We start from the raw sequence: 26,630 nt of genomic DNA, 5'->3' as shown, positions 1-26,630 counted from the left end.
ATTTATAGAACACCTCCAGTGCAGGCAGTGTTGTACTGGCCAGTCTCTGGTGAGCAAAACAAGGATGGTAAGGGCCTGAATTAATATTATACCTGAGAGATGGATGCAAGAGACATCGGGAAGGGGGTATCATCATTGGATACGGAAAGAATATGTGGGGAGATGGACTCTGACCTTATTTTCTGTCATTGTCCCCCTCCCTCACTATCCTGTGGGCACACTGGTCTCTTTGGAGCAGTCAAGTGTGTTCCTGCTTCAGGAATATTTGCTGTTCCCTTGATCTGGAATAGCTAGTCTTCCACATATCTGCGTGACTCTCTCTCCTATCCTTTAAGACGGTTCAAGTGTCACCTTGTGCAAAGGACTTTAGTGACCACTTTCTGTAAAATAGCAGTCACTTGTCCTCATGGCCCCAACCAGATTGTTGCTTTCTTCCTTGTTACCTGCTTTGATTTTATATATGTCACTCAACACCACTTGATTCAGTTACATGTTTGTCTCCATCCATTAACTCCACATAAACTCCATGACAGGGGCGCCTGGGTGGCGCAGTCGGTTAAGCGTCCGACTTCAGCCAGGTCACGGTCTCGCGGTCCGTGGGTTCGAGCCCCGCGTCAGGCTCTGGGCTGATGGCTCAGAGCCTGGAGCCTGTTTCCGATTCTGTGTCTCCCTCTCTCTCTGCCCCTCCCCCGTTCATGCTCTGTCTCTCTCTGTCCCAAAAATAAATAAACGTTGAAAAAAAAAAAAAAAGACATAAACTCCATGACAAATGGGACTCGGGCAGCTTTCTTCAAAATTGTGTTGTCACTACACAGAAAAGGGCCTGGCACATAGTAGGTTATTGGTGGACTGCATAAAGGACTTAAGCAGCGGCAGAAGGGAACAAGTTTTCAAAAAGGAGTCAATGTTCAAAGACAGAGGAGTAGGATTGAAAATAAAAACAGCTTCAAAAATGTTTAGGCTCATCTTTAAGTCTATATTGGTTTGTTATGAGAAATTAGGAAATCTGAGAAGTACATTCTGATCTTTTGGAGTTGATGTCAAGATCACTAACAATCCAAGAAATGTTCCAGAAGGAGTGTTTTGATTGGCATTTTTATAAAATGGAAATTTCTGTATGGTGTTTCCAGGTCTTCTATTTTTGGCAACATTGGTGACTATATAACTGGGAAATTCTTCCACTCTAAAACATTTAAATAATGCTGTATAAAATATAATGAACATATTTTTTCAGAGTATTGTGCTTTATACTTTATTATTTTTTTAATTTTATTTTTTATTTTTTAAAATTTACATCCAAATTAGTTAGCATATGGTGCAACAATGATTTCAGGAGTAGATTCCTTATTGCCCCTTACCCATTTAGCCCATCCCCCCCCCCCCACAACCCCTCCAGTAACCCTCAGTTTGTTCTCCATATTTATGAGTCTCTTCTGTTTGTCCCCCTCCCTGTTTTTATAAAAAATATGGAACGTTTCACAAATTTGCGTGTTGACTTGCGCAGGGGCTATGCTAATCTTCTCTGTATTGTTCCAATTTTACTATATGTGCTGCTGAAGAGAGCACTAATGAACATATTTTTTTTAACATACAGTGTTGGTCTCTCAAAGTAAGGGAAATATCCTGCAACCTTCCCTTTCCCCCACAAAACAGACAAAAACAATGGCAACAACAATGGCAGCAACAGAGAGAATTTAGAACAACCTGATAATTGAGTGTGGTTTGCTTTTGGTTTCATTTTGTCAGTATTAGTAGTCAAGGTGCTTGGTTTTTTATTATTACATTTATTATTTATTTATTTATTTATTTATTTATTTATTTATTTATATGAAATTTATTGTCAAATTGGTTTTCATACAACATCCAGTGCTCATCCCAATAGGTGCCCTCCTCAATGCCCATCACCCACTTTCCCCTCCCTCCCAACCCCCATCAACCCTCAGTTTATTTTTCTTTTTTTTATTTTTTTTTTTAATGTTTATTTTTGAGACACAGAGAGACAGAGCATGAACGGGGGAGGGCCAGAGAGAGAGGGAGACACAGAATCTGAAGCAGGCTCCAGGCTCTGAGCTGCCAGCACAGAGCCCGACGCGGGGCTAGAACTCACGGACCGTGAGATCATGACCTGAACCGAAGTCGGACGCTTAACCGACTGAGCCACCCAGGCGCCCCAACCCTCAGTTTATTCTCAGTTTTTAAGAGTCTCTTAGGGTTTGCCTCCCTCCCTCTCTAACTTTTTTTTTTCTTTCTCTTCCTCTCCTCCATGGTCTTCTGTTATTTCTCAGGATCCACGTAAGGTGCCATTAGGAGAGAAAACCTTGGGTATGGTGGAGGTAGGGCACTGGAATGGAGAATGCCCCCATCCCCAAACACACAGAAAGCCAGGGCCCAGTCTATGTTTTAGTATCTCCTGAAAAATTTATAACCTTTTACACAGGTTTGCGGTTCAAGTTTATCCTATTTTTTGTCTGAGAATGGCTAAGCTAAGAAATTAACATAAAAATGTGATTTTTGGTTGGTAATTCCTTTGGACTACTTGGTAGAAGCAAAGCAAAATCTTTTCAGAGGGAACATCTCCACCCACACTTTACAGGACTCTTACAGAAAACACTCTACTAAGGATGAACTCACAATTATGAATAAAAACCCATTCCTTGCCCACTCCCTCATCCTCAATCATGACCCAGGGTCAGTAAACCAAAAACAGCAATATTTTACACTTAAGGACTTTAAATAATATAGTAATCAGATGTGGACCACAAAGTAAAAATGTTTAAGATAATTACAAACATAAAAGGAATTGAAACATCTGGAAAAAGAAGTCATTATTATAGCTACAATATTGGTCTGAATGAAAAAAATTTCCATTGTGAAAAATGTAGCGATTGATACTGAAAACTTAATGGTCAAAAGTTAAATGGCAAGTTTGACAAAGTTGGAGAGAGAATTATTGAACTAGAAACCAGGTCAGAGAAAATTATATAGATTTCAGAGATAAAGTATGAGAGAAGAGATATAGAGGAAAGATAAAATCTTCAATTTATGTCCAATGGGAATTCTAGAAGAAGAAATTAGAGAAAATAAAAGAAGAGGCACTACATGCAAAGAAAAGAGCTGAGGAGTTTTCAGTAATGATAAAATACATCTATTTTCAGATTCAGGAATCATAGGTCTCAAGCTTGATAAATGTAAAGAAGTATTTTAAGATTTTAGCTCAACTTATTGGATGTAGAATACATATCTTTCCTTTCTCATGTTTTCTGTTGTTATAATTTGAAAGAAAAAAAAAACACTTTGGAGACTGGCTACTTGTCCATTCAATCTAATGTGAAACACTGAATATGCTCATAGGTTGAAATGAACAAGTCTCAGATGAAACATTAGGGTATGGTATTAAGAACATGGATGAGGGATGTGGCCTGTGACATTAAAGGTAAGAAGGGGAAGCTGGGTGACCATGTAAGTGAGAAGGGCAGGAAATTTCTTGTTCAAATAGCAGGATAAAACTGAGAGTTGGGAAGGAATTGTGTAAATAGCTTTGAGGACTGGTGAGGCTCTTCTATAATTGTTGATGGGAATAAGAGCAGAAGATTAAACAAGGATAAAATAATTTTCAGTCTCTTGGTTGAGAGTGAAGTATTGGGTGGGGGGGGCGTGGGGGGAGGCTGCAATGAATGTTTTGGTACAAACCTTGTAGGGTCAAAAACTGCCCCTCACAACCTGTGGGAGGAATCTCCCAACTGATTGGAAGCAGCCTCCATTAGAGACCTCTCCCTCTGTGACCCAAGACTGCTTATACACAAAGAAAGGACCCCTCTAGCCTCAGTGCAGTTGCCACCTCTGGGCCATACTGCTCTCCCACCTTAATAAACTGCTGTCCTTAATAAACTGCTTTCCTCTTGCTACATTCCTCCAGGCTATCTTTATTGGAGTGCAGATCCTCAGATAAATATTTCTCGAGGAGAGTCCAAGAACCGAGACCTCCATTCACACAATGCTGACTATCCCACCAGTAATATAAAGATACTTGTTATGCCAAAAGGTAGGAAACAAATGTCTATCAATAAGCAACCAATTAAAATGATATCTTCATGTAATTGCATATTATACAAAATGGTGAAAAGGAATGTTAAATATTCATTGATAATAGAATATATATTTATGTGTCAGGAACTCTCCTAGGTATTGTTGATGAGGAGTGTGGGGCAAGCTGAGGGCAAAATAAAGGCTAACAGTACCCCCTGTCCCCTGGTGGAATATGTGATATTTCTTGGATACTCCTGGCTACCCAAGAACAAAGGAAAGGGTTTAACTACTTGACATGGTAATGTGGGAAACTAAGGCAAGTGAAAAATTAAATTCCCATTGACAAGTTCTTGAAATAGGCAGAGTGACCTCCCAATAGGAGCTCAGCTACCTTGATGATGACACTTTGCTAGAGGCAAAAGAGAATCTTAGCTTAACATTATCCCAACCTTGAGGATCCTGTAAGTCTACTTTAACATATAAAAATTCCTTCAAAAACTTCCTTTATCTCAACTCCCAAGATACATGCCGGCAATCATACTCCAGGCTTATGCCCCTCTGATACACATCTCCATGGTTCCATGACTCAGGTTTTACTAACCGGTAATAAATGGCATTTTCCTGGCAACAGCTAATCCCTCAAGATTCTGGAAACCCTGTTTCCAAAATACCTTAGAGACTTACTCTATCCTTAACCTCTTCACAACCTGACGGTATCTAATCAGTTACCTATCACCCCAGTGCAGCCCTTCCTGCACATGGGTCTTGTCCCCATGCTTTAAAAAAATCACCTTTTTGCACCAAAGACATCTTCAAGAATTCTTTATTGGCCGTTGTCTCCGGATCACCCCACCATCACCCCAAGACTTCATCATTGTGGGCTATAGCAGTAAACAAAACGACAAAAATCCCCGTCCTCATGGAGCTCTTATTCCAATAGTGGGAGACAGGTAACAACCAGGTGCAGAAAACGGTGAATAGGATACTCATTAGTGTTAAGAAGAAAGAGACACACGTACACAGAAATAAATATGTTTATCTATGCACAGAAAATCTTGAAAAGAAACCAATTGCCACTGTGGAGAAGTCTCGAGGTCTGAGGAGGGAACCTTAGTTTCCTATTAAAATGTTTCTACCACATGCATATTAATTAAAAGGGGGTAGGGAGGAGAAAAGGTTTAAATCACCACAAGTCTTTCAAAAATTTTTGGTAACGTTCTCTGAGCTTCAGAGACTCGACCGCTTGGGTCGTAGCGTTGAGGCCGCAGGTTCTCTCTGCCACAGCGCAAGTACTCTGGGGACGCCAGTCAGTGGCAAGTCTGGGGCAGGCAGTGCCCCAGTGTTAAGGAGTTCCTAAAGACATCCCAGTGTGTGGAGAGTCGGCCAGGGACAAAGAACATATCACATAAGATAGGAGTAAATGCTGACGTTACAGGGTATGGTTGAGAGGAAAACGACCCGCTGTGAGAACAGGTTTCTAAGGCGGCGTACCGCCACGTTCCACCTCCCACAGTGAAGGCTGCCAAGCCGACTTTGCAGCTCTGCGCCTGCGCAAAACGGCAGCGCTTTTGCTCGCGCTGCCGCTGAGAGGCGCTGTCACGTTCGGACCGCTTCCCAGGGCCCTCAGGGCCGACGCATGCTCACTATTTCCGGGGTCGGGTACTAAAGAGAACCACTTCCTGTGGCGGGCTGCGTCACTTCCGCTCGAGTTCGGCGTTTGGTCTGTGAGAGCTCACGCGGTTTCAACATGCGTATTGAGAAGTGTTATTTCTGTTCGGGGCCCATTTACCCCGGCCACGGCATGATGTTTGTCCGCAACGATTGCAAGGTGAGGTCGCCAAGACTGGCGCGCGCTCTGCGACGCTCCCGCGGGCTTGAGGAGCGCCGCTTCAGCGCGTGGTTCCTTTGCACCTGGGGCGTTTGGCTCGCGTTTTCCGCGCTGCCCTCACAAGGGGTGATTTTGTGAGGACCTCCGGCCTCGACCTCCCGCTTGCGGAGTTTCTCCTTCCTGGTGTCCCGAACCGAGCTGGACACCAGGCCACCCTTGACCGAGGCTGGCTGCGGTGAGGTCCCCGAGTTATTTTAGACAGCGCCGGATGTAGTCTGGGGGTGTGTGGGGGCTGTTTGGTCACTCTTGTACTTGGGTGGAGTTCTTGAATTAAGTAAACTTTGTTGAATGTATGGCCAGTCAAGCATCATTGCTAGGCTCTATGCCCGTAGAGATGAATAAGAGTTGGGAGTGTCCGTAACACTATAGAAATGCTGCATATGGCCTAGTAGTAGTTATGTATTACGAAGTTGCTGGAGGTGAGTTGGGGAGGGTCGTATTTGAAAAGGCTCAGAAAGACATTTATCTTGGATCTTGAATGTTGCATAAAAAAGTGAGAAGAGGGAATTCTAGGTGGTGGAAGAGTGAACAGTTGAAGAGAGGCACAGCGAAGCAATCTCTTTAGGGAAGTGACTTGTAAATGGTGATCCAGGCCTGGGGTAAGGCTATAAATACACATATATGTAAGTCTACATAAGAAGGTACATCTATAAACATAAAATACAAACATAATTATGAGACCTGGTTGTGAAAGACTTTGTGAATAATACATGAATTTGCTATCTTATATCAGAATGAATCTCTTTCCTCTAACATATTATTTCTCAGCATTTGGATCTAGGACTTTATATTTTAATAGGTGACTTTGTTATGCCAAGGAATTACACTTTCTGCTTCATCACCTTGTATCTATTAAAGATGGAAGATATTGACGTCATTAATTAGGAGCAAGGGGTTTTTGCTGAAAGTGTGGGACCAAAACTAGGTTTGGGAACTTGAAAGAACGTGTAGAAGATTTTGAATACCTGCTCTCAGGAACATGATAAAAAATTTATAGAAACTAACTTAATGATCGTTAGGTTGGCGTTTAATTCAGAGTGGGCAATATGGCTTTGTAGGTCATCTGGTCATTATAATTTTACGGTTTTTGCCCCGCAGGGCTTATCGGGTGGGTATAGGAATGAGAACAAAAGACCATGGGAGCTATCTAGAGTTGTGTGTTGATTTGGCAGGCACAATGGAAATTCATGGTGATGAAGTCTATTGCTAGCAAGGACAGTATTGAATTGGCTGCAAGCCAGCTTACTCTAGGGAAGACAAGAACAGAGTTGGCTGGGGATATAAGATTCAGAGGCCCTGAAGCACTAAGGAAGATAGGAATCTCGTTCTTTCTGTGTTTATCATGTCCAGATCTGTACCTTCTTTGCTCTAGTCTGAATTTTCCACTGGATAGGGAAATCCTGTTTGTACCAGTGAGGTTACTGAGAGTTCCTAATTCACATCTTTTTTGCTTTTTCATTTAATACTACTGTCATATGCCTAGACAGTTTTGCTAGAAATGTGAGAGTCATCTTTGAACCTTTTACCTTTTTTTAATCTAGTTACCAAGTCTTAACCTGGCTCTGCAAAGTTTAGTGGTCTTTGCTTTCTTTTTGGCCTCCCACTCTGCTTTCATATTAGGCACTTGTTACTTTTATAGCTTCCTAATAGGTTTTCTGCCTTTTTTCTCTTAGCTTTTGGGACTGTTCTTCCTTCCTTCCTTCCTTCCTCTTTCCTCTCTTCCTTCTTTCCTTCTTTAATGTTTGTGTATTTTTGAGAGAGAGAGAGGTGTGAATGGGGGAGGGGGAGAGAGGAAGACACAGAATCCGAAGCAGGCTCCAGGCTCCGAGATAACAGCACAGAGCCTGATGCGGGGGTCAAACCCATGAACAGTTAGATCATGACCTGAGCTGAAGTTGGAGGCCCAACCGACTTGAGCCACCCAGGCTCCCTGGGACTGTTTTTCATAGAGACCTCCCCTCTTATGCTTCTTAGGTATTTTCTTAAGGGTACAAATAGTGTTAATATTCCATATTTTTATATACTTTTCAAACATAAAAAATACATGCACCCTTAATGAGTGCTTAATAAGTATTCAGTCATTGGAGTTTAAGAGTTGAAGAACTTTGAAGCTGAGGTATTAGATCATTTAATCTGCATGTTGAAGACTAAGGATGATAGAGGACTAGCTTAAGAGGGAAACTTGAGCCTATGAAGTTTTGCCTCACAATCCATCCACCACTCACCCACCACTTCCTTTTTTTATATTTCCATTTTACTTACGTATGACCATTGTATATAGTTTCATCCCATTGTTTATGCCCTACCCTGATCTCAATCTCTTCATTGTAAAATGAGACTTTATTACAATGCTGTCCTAACCTTCTCAAGATAGAGTATGATGTTTTAATTATTCTTGTATCCCTAGTACCTGGTAATATCAGACACATAGTAGATCTTTCTTATTTGTTAGTTGAATTCCCTTCGTAGTTCCATTGATTCCAGTCTTTTCAGGTACTTTATTGTGCTTTTCAGTTATCTATTAGATACAGAGTTCAAATAGACTTCTCTATGTATAACTTTCCATTGGCTCAGTTTGGAATTGAGGAGATCCAGGACAAGTTCAAACCTCTCATTAGGTGTATCTCAGAAATGGGGACTTGTCTAGGAGTTATCTAGTAGGCATTAAATGTTAGGAGGCTTTTACTGTAAAAGGCAATAGTCCTTTGGGCTAAAAATACAAAATTACTGATATGAATTCATGGTGGGGTACTCCAGGAGATCCATTGTATTCTTAGATTTCTACTTGCTTTGAAACTTGTTCAATAATACAGGCATGTTTTGACCCATGTCTCTTAGGAGAGGGCTCTCCAGGAGGTACTGACCCAGATCAGATTAAACTAGTATTGGCTTTTTTTTTTTTTTTTTTGAGAGGGAGGGAGAGAGGGAGGGCCAGGAGGGGACAGGGAGGAACAGAGGAACACACACACACACACACACACACACACACACACACACACACACACAGTGAGAGAGAGAAAGAAAGAATATCCCAACAGGCACCATGCTCGGTCCCAATGTGGAACTCCATCACATGACCCTGGGATCCTGACCTGAGCCGAAATCAAGAGTTGAATGCCCAACTGACTGAGCCACCCAGACGACCCTAGTATTGACTATTTCTAAGAAAACTGTGTTCTAGTGTATATAGGGACCTGCTTGAATTTCCCCATAGAACAAAGTGTACATAAAATGAAAAGTATTTTGGCGGGGCGCCTGGGGGGCTCAGTTAGTTAAGCATCCGACTTTGGCTCAGGTCATGATCTCATGGTTCATGAGTTTGAGCCCCGCTTTGGGCTCTGTGCTGACAGCTTGGAGCCTGGAGCCTGCTTCGGATTCTGTGTCTCCTTCTCTGTTCCTTCCCTGCTTGCGCTCTCTCTCTCTCTCTCTCTCAAAAATAAATAAAGATTAAAAAAAAGAAAAGTATTTTGGCTTGTGATATATATGCAGGTTTGTGATGTATACACAAAATTTGGAATGTTTATACTTCATTTTGACCTTTTTTATACTTAATTAGACCTAGAAGATAGGTCACATCTTCTAGGTGTGATGATTCACCTTAATTTTATTTGCCAAGATCCATATACTCCTAAGTAGTACTTTTGCTTCTCAGATTTCCTGTACACATACAAATTGCATTGTGTTTGGAGACATTACAAAGTAACAAAATATGCATTTTAGACTTATAATGAGTCCTAATTAGCCATTTCACGGGCATATTGAAGCATCATTAAACTTTAAGTTAGCACTGTTAAAGGATAATATCTTCTGGGATAAAGGTGGAGAACTAGAGTATTGAATTTCCTACTATGAGTACATATTTTAGAAAACAAATCTGTAGCCATTGTTAGTTGCTTTTTTGAAATTATTTTGTGCTTTTAACAAAAAGGATGGAAAGAACAAAAAGGGATTCACAGGAGTTGTTTGAAACTACCCCCACCTCCCACATTGAGGTATATAGAAAGTGAATTTTGAGAATTATTATTAAGTGGGCAGGGATTTAAATAAGTGACTTTCCTTGCAAATACCATTTTTTGTTTAAGATGACTGTAAGGTTTTACTGTTAATCTATAAACATGACTGGTAGTTTTTTAACCATATTATTTTGGGGGCCCTTAGCTGTTAGCTGTGATATTTGATAGTCAGGTTTTAGTCAAAAAATAGTTCAGTTTACATTTAATCTTACATGTTTACATGTATTTCTTTTTTATTTTTATTTTTTTTTTTAAATTTTTTTTTCAACGTTTATTTATTTTTGGGACAGAGAGAGACAGAGCATGAATGGGGGAGGGGCAGAGAGAGAGGGAGACACAGAATCGGAAACAGGTTCCAGGCTCTGAGCCATCAGCCCAGAGCCTGACATGGGGCTCGAACTCACGGACCGCGAGATCGTGACCTGGCTGAAGTCGGACGCTTAACCGACTGCGCCACCCAGGTACCCCTGTTTACATGTATTTCTAAGTGGTGTTGTAAGAAGAAAGTGTGAGTACAACCATTGTCATTTTTCAGACTTTGCAGTATATTTTGTCTGGGCAGGGGTAACATCCTACGATAGAAAAAATTGTAATGTTGACTTTCCACTATTTTAACTTTTCTTATAGGTGTTCAGATTCTGTAAATCCAAGTGTCATAAAAACTTTAAAAAGAAGCGCAATCCTCGCAAGGTCAGGTGGACTAAAGCATTCCGTAAAGCAGCTGGTAAAGAGCTTACAGTGGTGAGTATAGTTAGCTTTCAATGGAATTTTTACGGTTTTTAAAATTTAACTTTTACAGGGGAGGGCATATAATTTAATTAACTATAACAAGGCTTCCTGTGATGAGAATTGGTAAGTGATTTATTTGGGTTTGGTTCTGATAATAATCTAATTTGCTACTCAAGGATTTTGAGACAAAGCCAAGAGATTAATTAAAGGATTCATCACCAACATTAAGGGTTCTGATAAGATTTGTAGTAGACTGATTTATCATTTTCTGGATTTCCTTACAGGACTTCGAGAACAGAGAAATTAGGTAATGGTGTTGGTAGAAGGAGGAATAGTGGATAGTCAAGGGTGAGAGAATATCATGCATGAGTCAGCCATCATCAGGTTGTTGGTACTGAGTTGGTATAAGGGCCTGGTGAAGCTAGTTCACGTATGACCCATGTAAAGGAGGAGGTGAAAGCTGCTGCATAAGCCTCCTTTGAGGGAAGAAGACCTTTAAACTGTTCCTTCCCTCCTTGTTTGACTTTCCCACCTCTCTACTCCTTAAGGGCAGTGTCTAAGCAATTGCAGTGAAGCCTTTTCCTGGCTTCCTTAATACTCCTCGTTTTCCATGAATGAGGAGAATGTATTTTGACAAGATGCAAAGCCAAATCACAATTATTGTCACAAAAATGATTTCTGGTATGGATGAGAATAAACTTAGCACTTCAAATGCAAGTGACAACTGCATGAGTGAAGAAAGGATGCCAGTCACAATCATCTGCTGGTGACCAGTTACCTTGTCTTTGCTGAGGTTATTGTGACTGAGTAGGTCACGTGTATATAAATAGGTAAATACAGAGTTAATGCTGTTCCATGTGCCTATCTCACATAAATTTGAAAACTAAGAAACATACCTATAGTTTTTCTAAGAGAACTATAGCTTTTCTAAAATTGTTTCTCATGTTTTAAGGTAAATAGGATTATTAACTGTCAAAATACCAAGTATATTTAAAGGGCACCTGAAGAATTTCTGGGAGAGAATTATGTCATGCAGAGTAGCACCACATTTATTTGAAGATGTGTAGTTATATAGCTTTATGCTATAACAAAGTTATCTAAGTGTTCATATGCTATATGAAGATGTGTAGTTATATAGCTTTATGCTATAACAAAGGTATGTAAGTGTTGAGATATATGAACATACATGATAGGTTTTTAGGTTGAACCATATGAAATTCTCAGTGTTTGACTCATTTTGATCTTTGAAAAGTAGTAATTCATATGGTTCAGCCTCATAGAAAGTTTTCTGCCTATGAGTCTCATCTAGGAACTGGAAATTAGGGAGGCCTCTTCAGTTTTTTTATAATCTCCTTGATTGTTATATGCCCCTCTGAAGGATGGGGCTAATACCTTCCTCCCGATGTCCTCTTAAGAATCACTTGTATACAGATTGGTATTTTCAGTAGGGCTGTCTTATACATCTGGTGTGAAAAGGAGAAAAAGTATGAAAACTTGGGTTTGCTGGGGCCACCCTGGGGAAATCTTAATATGTGTCCATGGTTTGAAATATGTGTCACATGGTTGGAACCCTTGTGAAAAGGAGAATAAAGTTTTAAGTAATGCTTCCTCTGTATCTCCCTTAAAACCATTATTTTTCCCTCTCTTACAGGATAATTCATTTGAATTTGAAAAACGTAGAAATGAACCTGTTAAATACCAGCGAGAGCTATGGAATAAAACTAGTAAGTCACAAAGGAATACCGGGAATTTTAGATACTTGTTTGGGATATTACCTTGAATTTAATGTTTTATGTTGCTTAAATATTTTCATTGATTAGCTTTTATTCTTTATCTTTGTTTTACTAGTTCTGTTGTACTTGCATCTTTTGTTATAAACTGCCCCAAATCCTTTTCAGAATTGGCTGATATATGCATTATAAAAATAATGTAATTATTAGATATGATTTGAAGTGCCTACACAGATATAAAAATACCTAAAAATCTGAGAAAAAATAGAAGTGGAGAATACTTTTTTGGGGTGAGTGTGGCATAGTTAAAATATACACAAAAGTTAACACTTTTTTTTTCATTTATTTTGAGAGAGCGTGCACATGCTGTGTGCATTTGAGTGGGGAAACGGGCAGAGAGAGAGAATCCCAAGCAGCCTCTGCACTGTCAGTACAGAGCCTGATGTGGGGCTTGAACTTACGAACTGTGAGATCAAACCTGAGCCAAAATCAAGAGGTAGATGCTTAGCTGACTGAGCCACCCAGGTGCCCCAACCTAACACACTTTATAAGTTTAGATAATTTAGTTTAGGGATATAAACATTTGGTATACTTTATAAAATGTAATGCTTCTGTAAAATTAAAAAGTGTAGCACCTAAGGTGATAATTACATTTTCTAACAGAACTTCTAAGTGCATGACTTAGGTATAAGTGGAGCTATAGGCTGCTGAAGTTAAAAGCAATGGTAACTAGTCCTTGTCTTTTTTTTTCCCCTCTTTTTCCTGAAGTAGGCAGAGACTTTAGTGAAAAAAAAGAAACCCATATGTAGTAAAACTAAATTCCTTAAGTTAGCTTGTAGATGACCCTTTGCGTATGTTTGAGGTCCTTGTCCCTGACTTTTCTTCTCCCCATGCCTGTCTTAGGTGTTCTTTAGCCATTTATATAGTCTTGGGTGTGGAGGTGATATAGTTGGTTTGTTATTGAGAAGTCTCCAGGGCTTGGAGTCCTGTAGACTTTATCAGTCTTGAATGGATCATAGTCAGGGCATCCTTTTCATCACCTTTTGCCCAGTCACAACACTTCAGGGGAGGAATTGAAAAATTGGGGCCTTTGTAGTAGTATTTGACACTCTCTAAAGCTTTATCTTTCTGGACTATGTGAAGAATTTAGACTCCAGTTTTGGAATTGCCTTTCCACATAATCTTGGTGTTTTCTTTTAAATAAGGTCTTTCCCTCTGTTTTGCAATTAGAGGAAGAGTTAATTTCTGGAAAGCAGTTGAATATACTGGGTTTATTTGATAAGGAAATAATGCTGATTTAAACTCAAGGATTTCTAAAGAGATTAATGGGATTCTTTTTTTAAATTGAGGTATAAATGACATAGAACATATTAGTTTCAGGTATACAGTGTAATAATGATTTGATACTTATATATATTGTGAAATGACAAAGTCTAGTTGGTATCCATCACCACGCATTATTACAAATTTTTGGTAAGAATTCTTAAAGTGATTCTAAAAGACAAACTTGTCAGAGATGTTATTAGAAGGTCTGAAAGCATTTTTATATCCCATTGAATTTTATTTAATTTTGGACTTTATTTTCTTTGTTACTATTTGAGGATAGCAGCTCCAGATCATTTTTACATATTTTATAACTATTACTTGGTGGAGATTCAGTTTGATGTTGAAACAGGTGAATATTTTAGTCGTCTGTGGATATTCAGTTACTATGACCCTCTGTGCTGGTTTCCTGTTATTAACACTGTTCCTGAAAGATACAATTGTGTATCGTAAGACTTCATGTATTTTAACAAAAAGTACTTAGTCTTGCATACAAAGATGAACAGGGCACATATAGTCCCTGCCCTTCTGATGCACTTCACTGAGTATTCCTATTTTATTGTTTCTCTTACACAGTAACTGGTTCGTATGTTATCAGTCACTGCCCCACTTATTTATACATATGTAAATTTTTAAAAAATTTTTTATTTATTTTTGAGACACAGAGACAGAGTGCGAGCAGGGCAGGGGCAGAGAGAGAGGGACATGCAGAATCTGAAACAGGTTCCAGGCTCTGAGCTGTCAGTACAGAACCCACGAATCATGAGATTATGACCTGAGAAAGTTGGACGCTTAACCGACTGAGCCACCCAGGCACCCCTACATAAGTAAATTCTATAAGCAGCAGTGCTCTATTGAGGGTTCCCCCCCCCCCGCCCCGCATAGATTCTATTATCCTTTCCTTTTGAGATCCTAAAAGTAGACTTTTCGTAGAAAACTTTCTCAGTAGACAGTATGAATCTTTTGGAACTTAAAACTATTTCCTACTGCACAGTTAATAAAAACTTTTAGTAGTATTCCAAAAAAATGTTACTCTTCTAAAAGGTTTGTTGATTTCCCACACCCTCTATTTCAGTATCATCAGGTCTGAAGCTAATCTGTTGGCAGTTTTATACTCATTGCTTACGTTTTTGAATTGTGGAAAGGTGTGGACTGAGCAACTTTTGTTAAGATGCTGGTGTCCACAGAAACAGCAGGAGAACTTCAAAAACAAGAATCCTAGGAAGAAAAGTTTCTATTTTATCCTTCAGGTCTTTGTGTTGCAGGTCAATTTTATTATCAGGTGTTTCCTGGGGCACCTGGGTGGCTCAGTTGGTTAAGTGTTCGACTTTGGCTCAGGTCATGATCTTGCTGTTCATGAGTCTAGCCCCATGTCAGGCTCTGTGCTGATAGCTCAGAGCCTGGAGGCTGCTTTGGATTCTGTGTCTCTTTCTCTATGCCCTTCCCCTGCTCATTCTCTGTCTCTTGTTCTCTCAAAAAAATAAACATTAAAAAAAATATCAGGTGTTTCTTACATTAAAAATTTTTCAGTCTTCTGCAATATTTGGAAAGGTAGTGTCTTATTCTTTGGAGAGGATTTACCTGCCACTTTTTTGAAAAGTTTACTTATTTTGAGAGAAAGAAAGCATGCATGTGTGTGTAGGGGGAGAGACAGAGAGAATCCCAAGCAGGCTGTCAGCCCAGAGCCTGAAGTAGGGCTTGTTCTCATGAACCCTGAGATCGTGACCTGAGATGAAATGGAGCTGGACGCTTAGCCGATTGCACCACCCAGGTGCCCCTACCTGCCACTGCTGTTTATTTCCCTTCTGAGTAACTTTAAGGTATAGAAATACTTTTGAGTACCAGAATTTGGCCATATTTTTGTTGAAAGTAAAGAAAGAAAAAAGTTACATATTTAGCATGAGCAGATTTAAAGTTGACTCTGTCTTAGATTATTCATGTAGACATTATCTTAATACCAGTGGCTCCATGAGACCTTTGGGGGATCTTGTTAAAATGCAGATTGCGATATAGCATGTCTCGGTGGGACTTAAGATTCTGCATTTCTGATATGTTTTCAGGTGGTATCAATGTTGGCTGGTCCCCATATTACACTTAAATGATTTTATTTTGACATATTTTTAGACTGAACAGAAAAGCTGCAGAATTCTGATATCCTTCATCTTTGATTCCTCAAATGTTATTAAATTTACCATTCTCCTTTGTTTTCCTTTTACAATATTTTGAAGTTTTTAAGTTGCATATATAATGTTTTTATCCGTAAGTAGTTTAGTAGAAAGAGTATTTCCTGAAAAATAGAACATTCTTGTAAATAACCATAGCATAGTTTTTAAAATTAAGAAATTAACATTGGTACAGTATTACCATTTAATCTTAGACCTGTGGAGGAATAGTACAGGTCATGTCTCTTTGGTCTCTTTGAATTTGAAACAGTTCCCAAGTTTTTATATTTTATGATACTGACAGATTTAAAAAATTTTTTTAATGTTTATTTTTGGGGGAGAGAGAGAAAATGAGTGGGGGAGGGGCAAGAGAGAGGGAGACCTAGAATCTGAAGCAGGTTCTAGGTTCTGAGTTGTCAGCACAGAGCCCAATGTGGGGCTTGAACCCACAAACTGTGAGATCATGACATGAGCTGAAGTTGGATGCTTAACTGAGCCACCCACGTGCACTGATATTGATGGTTTTGAAGAGTATGGGTCAAGTGTTTGGTATAAAGTCCCTTAATTGACTTTTGTTTGATACTGCCTCAGTGTTAGATTTGGGTAATGGACGTTTGGCTGGAATACCATAGATGGGATGCTGAGTTCTTATCGTTGTATCCTTTTAGGAGCTACCTCCAGCTGTCCATTGGTCTTATTACTGGCTGTGTTAACTTTGATCATTGTTTAAGGTGGCATCTGACAGGTTTTTTCACTGTATTTTATCCTTTATAGTTAAAGTATATTGGTGATGTTTTAAGATTACTTGAATATCCTGCTATTCTTCAGATCACAGAATAGAAGAAGTTAGATTGGGAGTGTGTTGCCCAGTCTGGCGGCCACTGACCACAGGGGCTACACTTAAAATGTGGCTATTCTGAATAGAGATTTGCTGTAAATTTAAAAAAAAAAATTTTTTTTTTTTCTTAACATTTATTTTTGAGACAGAGCATGAGCAGGAGAGGGGCAGAGAGATAGAGAGACACAGATTTTGAAGCAGGGTCCCGGCTCTGAGCTATCAGCACAGAGCCTGATGCAGGGCTTGAATTCATTAACTGTGAGATCATGACCGAATCGAAGTGGGATGCTTTTAACTGACTGAGTCACCCAGGTGCCCTGAGATTTGCTGTAAATGTAAAATACATGGTTTTTGAAGACTTTATATGAAAACAAGCATAAAATTCCTCAGTAATTTTTGTATTATGTTGAAATGACAGTATTTTTGATATATTGGATAAAATAAGATACATCGCTAGATTTTGACTTTTTAAATGTGGCTGCTAGAAAATGTAAAATTACATGTATGGTTTGTCTTAATCTTAGTGCTAATGTAGATTGTAGAGCATAGTTGGATTTAGCCCCTCTACACATTTCCCCAAACTATTGGATTTTAGTGGTTGGGAACATGGCAAATTGATTGGTTCATTCTACCAGTATTCATCATGTGCAGATCATATCCCAGGCACTTAGAGGAAAAAGTAGTATTTATTACCAGAATGGTGCCTTTTTTTTTTTTTTTTTTTTTTTTTTAAACGGAGAGGACAAGGTAAGAATGAGATTTGTTGCCCTTAATCCAAATTCTTAAAGTTTGGGCTGGTTTAAAGTAGAAGGAAAATTTAGTAGCAGTAAAGACTTTTGTAAAATAAAAATTAGAGCTGTATTTGTGAAAGATAGCTGACAACACTGTTAACTCTAAGAGTACCTACCTTCTTCAGCTATTTTAGTAGGGATTGTTTGTGCAATGAGGGTTTCATTTAAGCCATTTCTAAGTCAGAATAAAGTGATTATTAAAGCTCTTGCTTGAATGTGCAAAAATATGTAACTCTTATTTTTTTTTGTAGTTGATGCAATGAAGAGAGTTGAAGAGATCAAACAGAAACGCCAAGCTAAATTTATAATGAACAGGTATGAACATGTGTAGAGTAACTCTTGGAAAAATAATTACTAGTAGAAATCCAGATAAATTTTTTTCACATAACTTCAGAAAACTTGCAAGAATAGTATAAAGAACTCTTGTATATTCTGGTAGCATTTGGCCACATTCACTCTGTCCTTGTCTCTATGTAAGTTGAAGACATGATACCCTTTTTCTGAGTGTATTTCTATGTATATATTCTAAAAATAAGAACATGTTCTTAGATACCTATCATATAATTACCCAAATCAGAAAATTAACATTGAATGATATGGTTATATAACCTACAAACCTTATTTAAATTTCACCAGTTCCAGTAGCAACAGAAAACCCTGGATCTTGCATTGCATTTAGTGGTCCTATCTCCTGAAGCTCTTTTAGTTTGGACAGTTTCTCATCTTAAATGACATTGACATTTTTGAAGAATACAGGTCAGTTATATTATAGAATGTTCCTCAGTTTGTGTTTATCTTATGTTTTCCTCATGATTAGATTCAGGTTAGGTACTTTTGGCCAGAGTATCATAGAAATGATGATACATAAGAAGGACACAAATAGCAGGAGCCACATATTGTTTCAAGTGATTGATCACTTGGTTAAGGGGGTGTCTGCCAGTTTTTTCCACTCCATTGAAAAGCTCTGCTCTTTCTTTTTGATCAGTACATATCTTAGGGGAAATACATTGACCCTCTGCACAGTTCCTCAAACTGGTACCTGGTTCAGTAATTTTTTCTTTTATTAGTTGCCTTTCTCATATAAAGGAGCTTTTCCCTTTTCCAGTTTCAAAATGTATTCCTTTATTCATGTATCTGTGTGTATTCATTGATTCTTCTGGTATTCAAGGGGTGATAATTCTTTGTCATTATTTTGATGTTGTAAGTGTTCCATATAGGCTACTGGGCATCCCTTCAGGCAGGGTCCCATTTCATTGTGAATTTCCTCATCTTTCTTTGGGTGCTTTCTTGATTGATGGCTAAGAAGATGTGGCCTCATCTTATACTTCCCTGGCCTGGAATTGGCTGTTTCTTTAGAGCAGGGATTTTTTTTTTTTTTTTTTTTTTTTTTTAAGAGAGAGGGTCTACACGTGCAAGCAGGGGAGGGGTAGAGAGAGGAGAGCAAGAATCCCAAGCAGGCTCCATGCTATCAATGCAGAACCCACGCTGGGCTAGATCCCACGAACCATGAGATTAAGAGTAGGACACTTGACAGACAGCCCCCCAGGTGTCCCAGGAGCATTTGTTTTTGATCATATTACTATTTAGTTTGTCATAGAAAAGCATGTGCCGAGAGCTTTCTGGCTTTAAAAAAATGTTAAAGTGATATAGAAACAAAAGCTAAATGTTTGAGAACTAGTCTGTTAGCATGTTTGTCTCACATACATGTGTTTTGTGTTCTTGTATTACTGATCAGAAAAATTAGCACAGAGCCTATTTCGTTTGAGGAGAAAAGATCTAGGTACTTTAGCATTTGAGAGGTTTGCACTGTATCTGTATAATAGACATTGATGTCTGACATTTAATTCTTCAATCACATTTCTTCATTCACTCAGCAAATATATTTTAATCCCCAGTTTATTCCTAAGTACTAGGGATACAGTCAATGAACCAGTGGTAGTGTAAGAATTTCTTAAGCTAATTAGGAACTAGAAAATAATTTTGAGTTCTTACTGCTAATTCCTGGCTAAAATTATTTTGATAAATTATGAGTTAATGTCTTCTAAAGAAATTTTAGTAACTAGTTTTGGCTTTTATGTGTTTTGTCCTAGATTAAAGAAAAATAAAGAATTACAGAAAGTTCAGGACATCAAAGAAGTCAAGCAAAACATTCATCTTATCCGGGCCCCTCTTGCCGGTAAGTGCTGTATTACACAGAAGTTCTCTTTCAGTAGAGAAATCAAGAGTCAGGATGGTTGTGGTCTGGTTAAGTGGGTGCTAGTCAACTTTTTATGGGCACTTTTTCATGTAAATACCACATTTATGGTATGACTTTGTTTATAAAAATATAATTTATTCATTGTATTGCCCAGTTCTAATTTATTGCAAATGGTGTTTTTTTCCCTTCAGAAAAATCTTGTATTCCATAAGCTAGTCATATTTGAGTATTAATTTAATAGATTTTTGCCTCTTTCATACTTTTTATTAAATAATAGTGTTTTTTATTAGTGGTTTTCCAACTTTGGTTCGTATGGGAATTGTGCAACTTAGGATAAATACAGAGGCCCAGGCCTTTTGAGTCTGAACTTCTGTTCCTTAGCTTTCTGGGTTCTGATACTACTGTTTGTATTAAAACTTTCTCTTTAAGTTTATATAACTTGCCTATAGTCACTCATTTGGGCAGTTGTTTGTGTGCGTAGTTTCTTTTGTGGTGCTAGAAAACCAGTCTTCACTCAGCTGGCACCAAATACCATCTGTTATATGATTTACTTATGCAGATTACCTGAAGGGAGAGAAATTTTGGTGAGATTTAGTTCAAGAGTTAATTCCTGTGAATGATTCCATGTCAAAACCTTAGTAAGGTCAAATTCTGTAACTATATGTTGAATAGATAAGTATTTAACGAGTTAATTTTTGTACCAACTTTTATTAAAATAGGCAAAATCTTGGGGCATTTGTTTCACATATAGACGATGTGAACTTACACCCAGAACAACAGTAATGAACTGTTGTTACGTAACTTTTTAGGTAACCCTCTTAGGGTAGGTAAGTACACTATAAAGAACAGAGACCTTGGAGCCAGAGGGCCAGGGTTCAAATTCTCTCTTGAGCTTACTGGGCTTACTGAGTGATCTGGGACAATTTTATCCGTCTCTGGGTCTGTGTTCTCTCACATTTAAAATGCATGTTAGGGTGAAATGAATAGATGTGTATGGAATGCTTATTTTATGTATGACATATCATAAGACCTGTGTGGGTTTGGTTACTATTCTTAAATTTCTTAGAATTGGCTATTTTAAACCATCTAAGATCCTTTATAAAATGTTGGTAAGAGTTCTGCAAGGTTACAGTGGATTGATATTTTTTTTAAATTTGTTTTTAAAGGCAAAGGAAAGCAATTGGAAGAAAAAATGGTGCAGAAATTACAACAGGATGTGGACATGGAAGATATTTCTTAAAGATCTCACTATTTCTATAAGTGCATTTGAAAATCTCCTTAGGAGACCAAGAACTTCTAAATGATCTTTTATATTTTACATAAGGTCACTCAAATGAAAGGTATTTAAAAATACATCTCTTCTACGTTGCTCATTGCTGTCTGTAAAATATCAGATATTATGGATGTTAGATTGCATTTCCATTGTTAAACCTTCACTGATACTTACATTTATGTAAGTCATGCAACTTCTCTTTGTAAATACAGAAGTCAAGTGTAGGCATAAAATGTTCCTGCCATTTGGGTAATGGCACTATGCAGTATTTATGGAAGAACTAATGACAAAAATATATTTTACATATTCCTAGCCATAAATTTTCTTTGCAGTAAAATATTAATTTTACTTTAATATTATAGAAGGGGGCTTAAAACAAGGAACTAAAACAACCTGTATGTATGATAATTAGCCTTAAGTAATCTTTTATTTTGATTTCAGTATTTGTTTTGGTTTCTTAGAAGAGTATATGAAGCCTAATTATGTTGGAGGTGAGAGCTGAATAGCTTTTTCCTGAAATGGTACTCTATACTTTCATTTTGGAGAACACTCAATTCTGAGATTCCTGATAGAACCAGATTTTTTTTTTCCAGCTTAGCAGTAGTTTAAAAGTGGAAGAATCCCCGTGCCTTTTAGGATGTTGTGTGGTTCCATTTAAAAAGCTCCTAATTGTTTTTGGATAATAGAATTTACGGTTTATTATTTGGACTTAAGTTCATATTTTTTGTTTAAAAGCTACTAAAAAACTATTCTTTAGCAGGAAGAAAATAACTCCCACATACTACTGAAGTAGGAAATACAATTAAAGAAAAATATATACTGAATAATGTTTTTATATTTCTACATTTTTTGCAACTTTAAGGATATTAAGTAACTCACTTCACATTTTTAAGGACAGAACTTAGAATAAATTATAATCTTAGGGTTATAAAATTATAAAGTAATGGCTAAATTTTTACTTCAGTATTAGTGAAAAAGTGATCACTGGACAAAGTGTTCAGGACAAAGATCTGAATTCCAGTGTGATTTTTGCCCTTGTGTTCTTATTTGTTAAATATGGGTCATTGGTAGACAACATTATTGATAAAACAATTAGGGGAAATGATATATGAACTCAAAGACATTTGTTAAATTACTTGAAGTTTGTACTCCATACTAGATTTATATTTGTTTTAATATCAACATGTTTAAGGGGTGCCCAGGTGGCTCAGTTGGTTAAGTATCCGACTTCGGCTCAGATCATGATCTCACAGTTCATGGGTTGAACCCTATGTCAGGCTCTGTGCTGACAGCTCAGAACCTGGAGCCTGCTTCAGATTCTGTGTCTCCCTCTCTCTCTGCCCCTCCCCCACTCATGCTCTGTCTCAAAAATAAATAAACATTAAAAAAATTTTAAAAAAATCAGCATGTTTAAGATCACATACTGTCAGATTTCCTACCTTGAGACCATCAATTTGGGAAATTGAGCTGAAAAGAGAAGTGTTTGGTTATTAAACTTGGAGATGCAGTATCAGTTCTTCCTGTCAGGAATTCATAGTATTTTGAGATCCCAGATATCTTTATAAACTGTGTGGATGCAGATGCCACCGTTCCCCCCTTCCCTCCTCTGCAGCTCTCTAAGTACGGTTCTATGACTGAGTTGTCCCTTTAAAATGTTGCCTGAGAAGTGGCATGGTACAGTGCTGTTTCTATTTGTCTGATTGAGACCTCTGCTGGGCCGTTAGTGTAACACAAAACCATAAAATTTTCCTGACCTTTGCTTCATAGAACTTATGTATTCTTCAATTGTTTAAGGGTAATATAACTTTGGAAGTCATAGAAAAGAATTTGCTTACACATTTGCCTTATAAAACCTTGTAGGATAGCAGAAAAAACTCATTAAGGGACACTTGGCTGGCTTAGTAGAGTATGCAACTCTTGATGCTGGGGTTGGGAGTTTGAGCTCCACCCTGGGAGTAGAATTTACTTAAACTCATTAAGTCTTATTTCTTAAAAATAGAAAACCTTGAAAGATGTTTATGTTATAGAAATAAGTTCCATAAGGACTGGCCTCTTTCCTAACATTCCACGAAGTAGCACTCTTCTTTTCTAGTTGGAAGAATTTTTAGGTACCTTCCCTTCTTATCACATAGATGGAGTAGGCAGTGTTTTGTATTCATGCAAGTGCCTATGTGTAGAAGGGATTTATCTGGAGCTTCAGATACTGTCTTAAGTCCCAGTGATTGCTATAAGAGAGGACTGTAGAAGTTACTTGAGTGATGCTCAACCTGTGTGTTGGTTTTTTCATTGAATAAATGGAAATGATAGTATGACTACAGGATTTTTTATGAGGATCCAGGTAATATATGCAAAATAATCATTTCAAGGCCACTCCCATAATAGGTAGTATTGAATTCTTAGCTGTTAGGATTGGCTTTGTGACCACACAAAACTTACAGGCAATGGGCTTTGCCTTGGGAGAAAGGTGGAGGGTATTAGGGTTTGGGGATAGCTGTCATTAAATTGAGTACAGTGCACTTAGTCCACAAAGCCAGAGTTATGTAGGGCTTAAAATGTTAACTTTTAATTTCACCTAGAAAAATCAGTTATTTAGAGCATCTTATTCCCCATTCTGTTACGAAGACTGGGAGGGGGAAATCCATTTCCGATTTGTCAGCTCATGATTTAAACAGTGAATTGTCACCCATAATATCAAGGGTTAATTTATGTAAGACAGTTTATCCCTTCCACCAATCCTTCTTACATTTTAAAAGGAGATTGAAAAAAATCAGACTTTAATTATACAGATGTATAGTATACATTATAATATTGAATGAATACTACCTGGTAAAAATTAGCACAGTAGCCTGCTGAATTAAAAGTGTTCAAAAGATAAGGGGGAAAAATAAGTATCAAAAAAGAGAAAACAGTTTCAAAGTCTATTTCTTTTGGAAAATTGTTTCTATATTCTTTTTTTTTTTACATATAATAGAATTGAAAATATAACTCACACATTTTGCCCTGCATGTTTTTGTTTTGAGTATCAATTAGCCTTATGTTGATTTGAAATTTTTTGGTCAGTTGAATTTTGTTGTGAAGAAGTGACTTTTTAAGAATATATTCTCATGTTTTGAATGTAAGAATCTCTACTTTCTGGTGCCACTGGTGAGCCTTTGGCTTAAGCTGTCCTGCTCCAAAATTTTCCTTGGCTTTTATAACTTAACTGAATCCATCATATAGGGATTGAAGGTGATATTTGTGCTTTGTAACCTTCCCTAAGGTACCAGTTACTGTATCTCCTTCTGTAACCTTTAGTTTTGTGGCTGCCCTTTGATCTTGCTAATAGATTCCTTTTCAACATTTGTGATAAAGTCTTGACTAATAGACATCTCCATCCTGTTCAGCAAATCCAGGCAGCTCATTTTATCATAATCTCGAAGGGTCCAGGGATGGTTTCTATCTTATCCCAGGCACGTATTAAGTACCTGGTGCCTGGAAGATGCTTGATAATTGTGACTAAGTGGAAAATTAGTGTGTAGCTACATGCAAGGTTTACTGGACGGTTATTTTGTTTTTTGTTTTTTTAAATAACCAGTAACTTCAAAGATACAAAAGACAAATTACCAGCAGTGAGCTGCATTAAGAAAGGAAGCATTCTCTGACTTCAGCATTAATCAAATCTGTTAGGAAAACTTGCTTAAGAGCAGTGTTTGCCTTAGGTGGCATACCAGATTTTGCTTAGGTCTACTTCTTTAGTGGCGATAGATCAACCTGCATTTCTGGGTTTGGCTGGAGCATTCCCATGTCAGGAAATCCTACGAAGGACTGAACATAAGCTGTTATTGTCATGGCAGTCATAGAGTATAAAAACATAAATAAGGACAATGAATTGGGAAGAATCTATTAATACCTCAAGAGTACTGTTCCAAAGTAATGTTAACCAAACAAAAAATACAAGAGACAGGCTCTTTAGTATTTTGAGCAACTGAGTTTTCTGAATGACAGCTTTTAAATACTTGCTTTAGTCTATTACAGTAAAGTGCTAATATGTTTAGTTTGGTGGCAAGGTGTGGACTCTTAGGAACACCAGTGAAAAGTATGCCATTCTAGTCAGTTATTCCACACAGTTGTCTAGTGTGCATCTAATGAGACTCCATATTTCCTCTTCTGATAGCAAGGAATGCAGTACAGGGAGGGAGTGAGCAAGTATTAAAGGCAGTTTACTTGATTCAAAGAATTTGCCATTCAGAAGCATAGTACAACATACTCCTATATGTTAAATTTTAGGTGTTTACATTGCATGGTTCACTGAGTTTCTCTTCAGCCCTCAGATTCTTCATGCTGCCAAAACATCACAGCTATTAGCTTTTGACTTTGTACTAATACAGTTCCCCCATTTCTTAGAATATACCCAAGAAGAACTACCAGAAAATACATTAGAAGAATAGACAACGGAAATAAAAATTGTGTAGAGAAAAACATCTCAAAGGAGAAAATATGCAGGTCATAACCTCTCAATACCACTGTTCTCACATTCACAAACATGTAGTACTACCTAGTTCCAGAGTTGTGAGAATTTAGTGCCAGTTATTACCGACAGGTACATTGCATTCATCTTAGAATATTCACAACCCTTTAAGTCTGTCCTCATTTTGCAGATGAGGAACCTGAGGTTAAGAGAGATTGAATAGTGTGATCCAGGTCACTAACAACTAGCAGAGCTTAGAATTAAGCTCAGTCTGACTGAGTCAGTCACCTGCTGGTATTCTGAATAGCATCTAGTATGATGCCTGGCACATGGTTGGTGCTCAATATATGTTTACTCATTCAAGGGAAACAAAAAATCTATCAAGTAAGAGAAGGGGTTCTGGAGAACTGGATAGGTTTTTATGAAGTAGTTTAATTTTTTTGTGTGTAGGACTGACAGGTGATCATTTGTCCCAGCTTGAGTGTAATTAAGACAGCAAATCTAATGAAATGTTTTTGAAATTTATTGTCTTAAAGTAAATTAGGATAGTAATGCCTGTAATTACAGTGTAATTTCTAATTATTGAAGGAAATATTCACCTGGCTCTGAAATGTATGCTAATCCTGCTATCTAGAAAATTTGAAATTTTACCAACACCTGCTTTTATTTATGAGCGATTTCAGTGTTCATCAATTAGGTTTTGAAATGTTTGTATCTGCTGTGTATGAGGCATTGTTTGCCTCATTTAGCAACAAAATAATTAGTTTATGTTATATTTGAGAAATTTGAATCATTGGGAATTGTCTTCATCTAGTTACAGTTTATAGGACTTCGAAAATTTAATAGGTATTTATTCTTCTGCCAGTTCTTAAAATTCTCCAGGACTGTTGGGATTATTGCCAACAGTCCTAGGGACTGAAAGTTATAATGCTGATAAGCTTCAGGGTTCATTTGAGGTGAGAGGTGGCTTTTGAAGATGCCCAGTAGGCTATTTGAGCTGTCTTAACAACCGAAAGGGAAAAAAATCTTCAGATCATCTTCTCAAAATGTACAGCATACATGGTAACATGTCATTCCCACTTTTAAGTGGAATCTCAAATAACGTGGGTCCTATCAAGTGATTTTACTTCCTTTGGCTAGATGGGAAATCCCCACTAGAGATTAGGCATCCAGGAAGGTTTGGGTCAAATCTGTTAAAGGACAGCTATAGTAG

At 37.8% G+C, this 26,630-nt stretch overlaps 1 protein-coding gene and 1 non-coding gene across 2 annotated transcripts; one reads left to right on the top strand and one right to left on the bottom strand.

Annotated features, from left to right (window-relative positions):
• Nucleotides 1–1,460: 1,460 nt before the first annotated feature.
• LOC147580233 (U6 spliceosomal RNA) lies at nt 1,461–1,566 on the bottom strand. Its single transcript, XR_015253075.1, has one exon. It is a non-coding gene; the product is annotated as a U6 spliceosomal RNA (small nuclear RNA).
• A 4,137-nt stretch (nt 1,567–5,703) lies between these two features.
• RSL24D1 (ribosomal L24 domain containing 1) lies at nt 5,704–26,071 on the top strand. The gene is made up of 6 exons (XM_025919592.2): nt 5,704–5,854; nt 10,555–10,668; nt 12,308–12,380; nt 17,752–17,815; nt 19,591–19,676; nt 20,864–26,071. Exons 1-6 carry the CDS (start codon nt 5,774–5,776, stop codon nt 20,935–20,937), a joined length of 492 nt encoding a protein of 163 aa, XP_025775377.1. The 5' UTR covers nt 5,704–5,773; the 3' UTR covers nt 20,938–26,071.
• The last annotated feature ends 559 nt before the right edge of the window (nt 26,072–26,630 follow it).

Source organism: Puma concolor, chromosome B3, assembly GCF_028749965.1.
Source record: "Puma concolor isolate L17-30 chromosome B3, mPumCon1.1.hap2, whole genome shotgun sequence".
NCBI lineage: Eukaryota > Metazoa > Chordata > Mammalia > Carnivora > Felidae > Puma > Puma concolor.
The sequence above is the reverse complement of the archived record's forward strand: the minus strand, read 5'-3'. Positions and strand labels throughout refer to the sequence as shown.

What these genes read in the sequence shown, in the direction of transcription:
- RSL24D1 (XM_025919592.2), top strand. Translation starts at nt 5,774, where the DNA reads ATGCGTATTGAGAAGTGTTATTTCTGTTCGGGGCCCATTTACCCCGGC. An exon ending in AGAGCTATGGAATAAAACTA is followed by an intron (nt 12,381 to 17,751) that starts GTAAGTCACAAA and finishes TTTTTTTTGTAG; the next exon opens with TTGATGCAATGAAGAGAGTT. An exon ending in GCTAAATTTATAATGAACAG is followed by an intron (nt 17,816 to 19,590) that starts GTATGAACATGT and finishes GTTTTGTCCTAG; the next exon opens with ATTAAAGAAAAATAAAGAAT.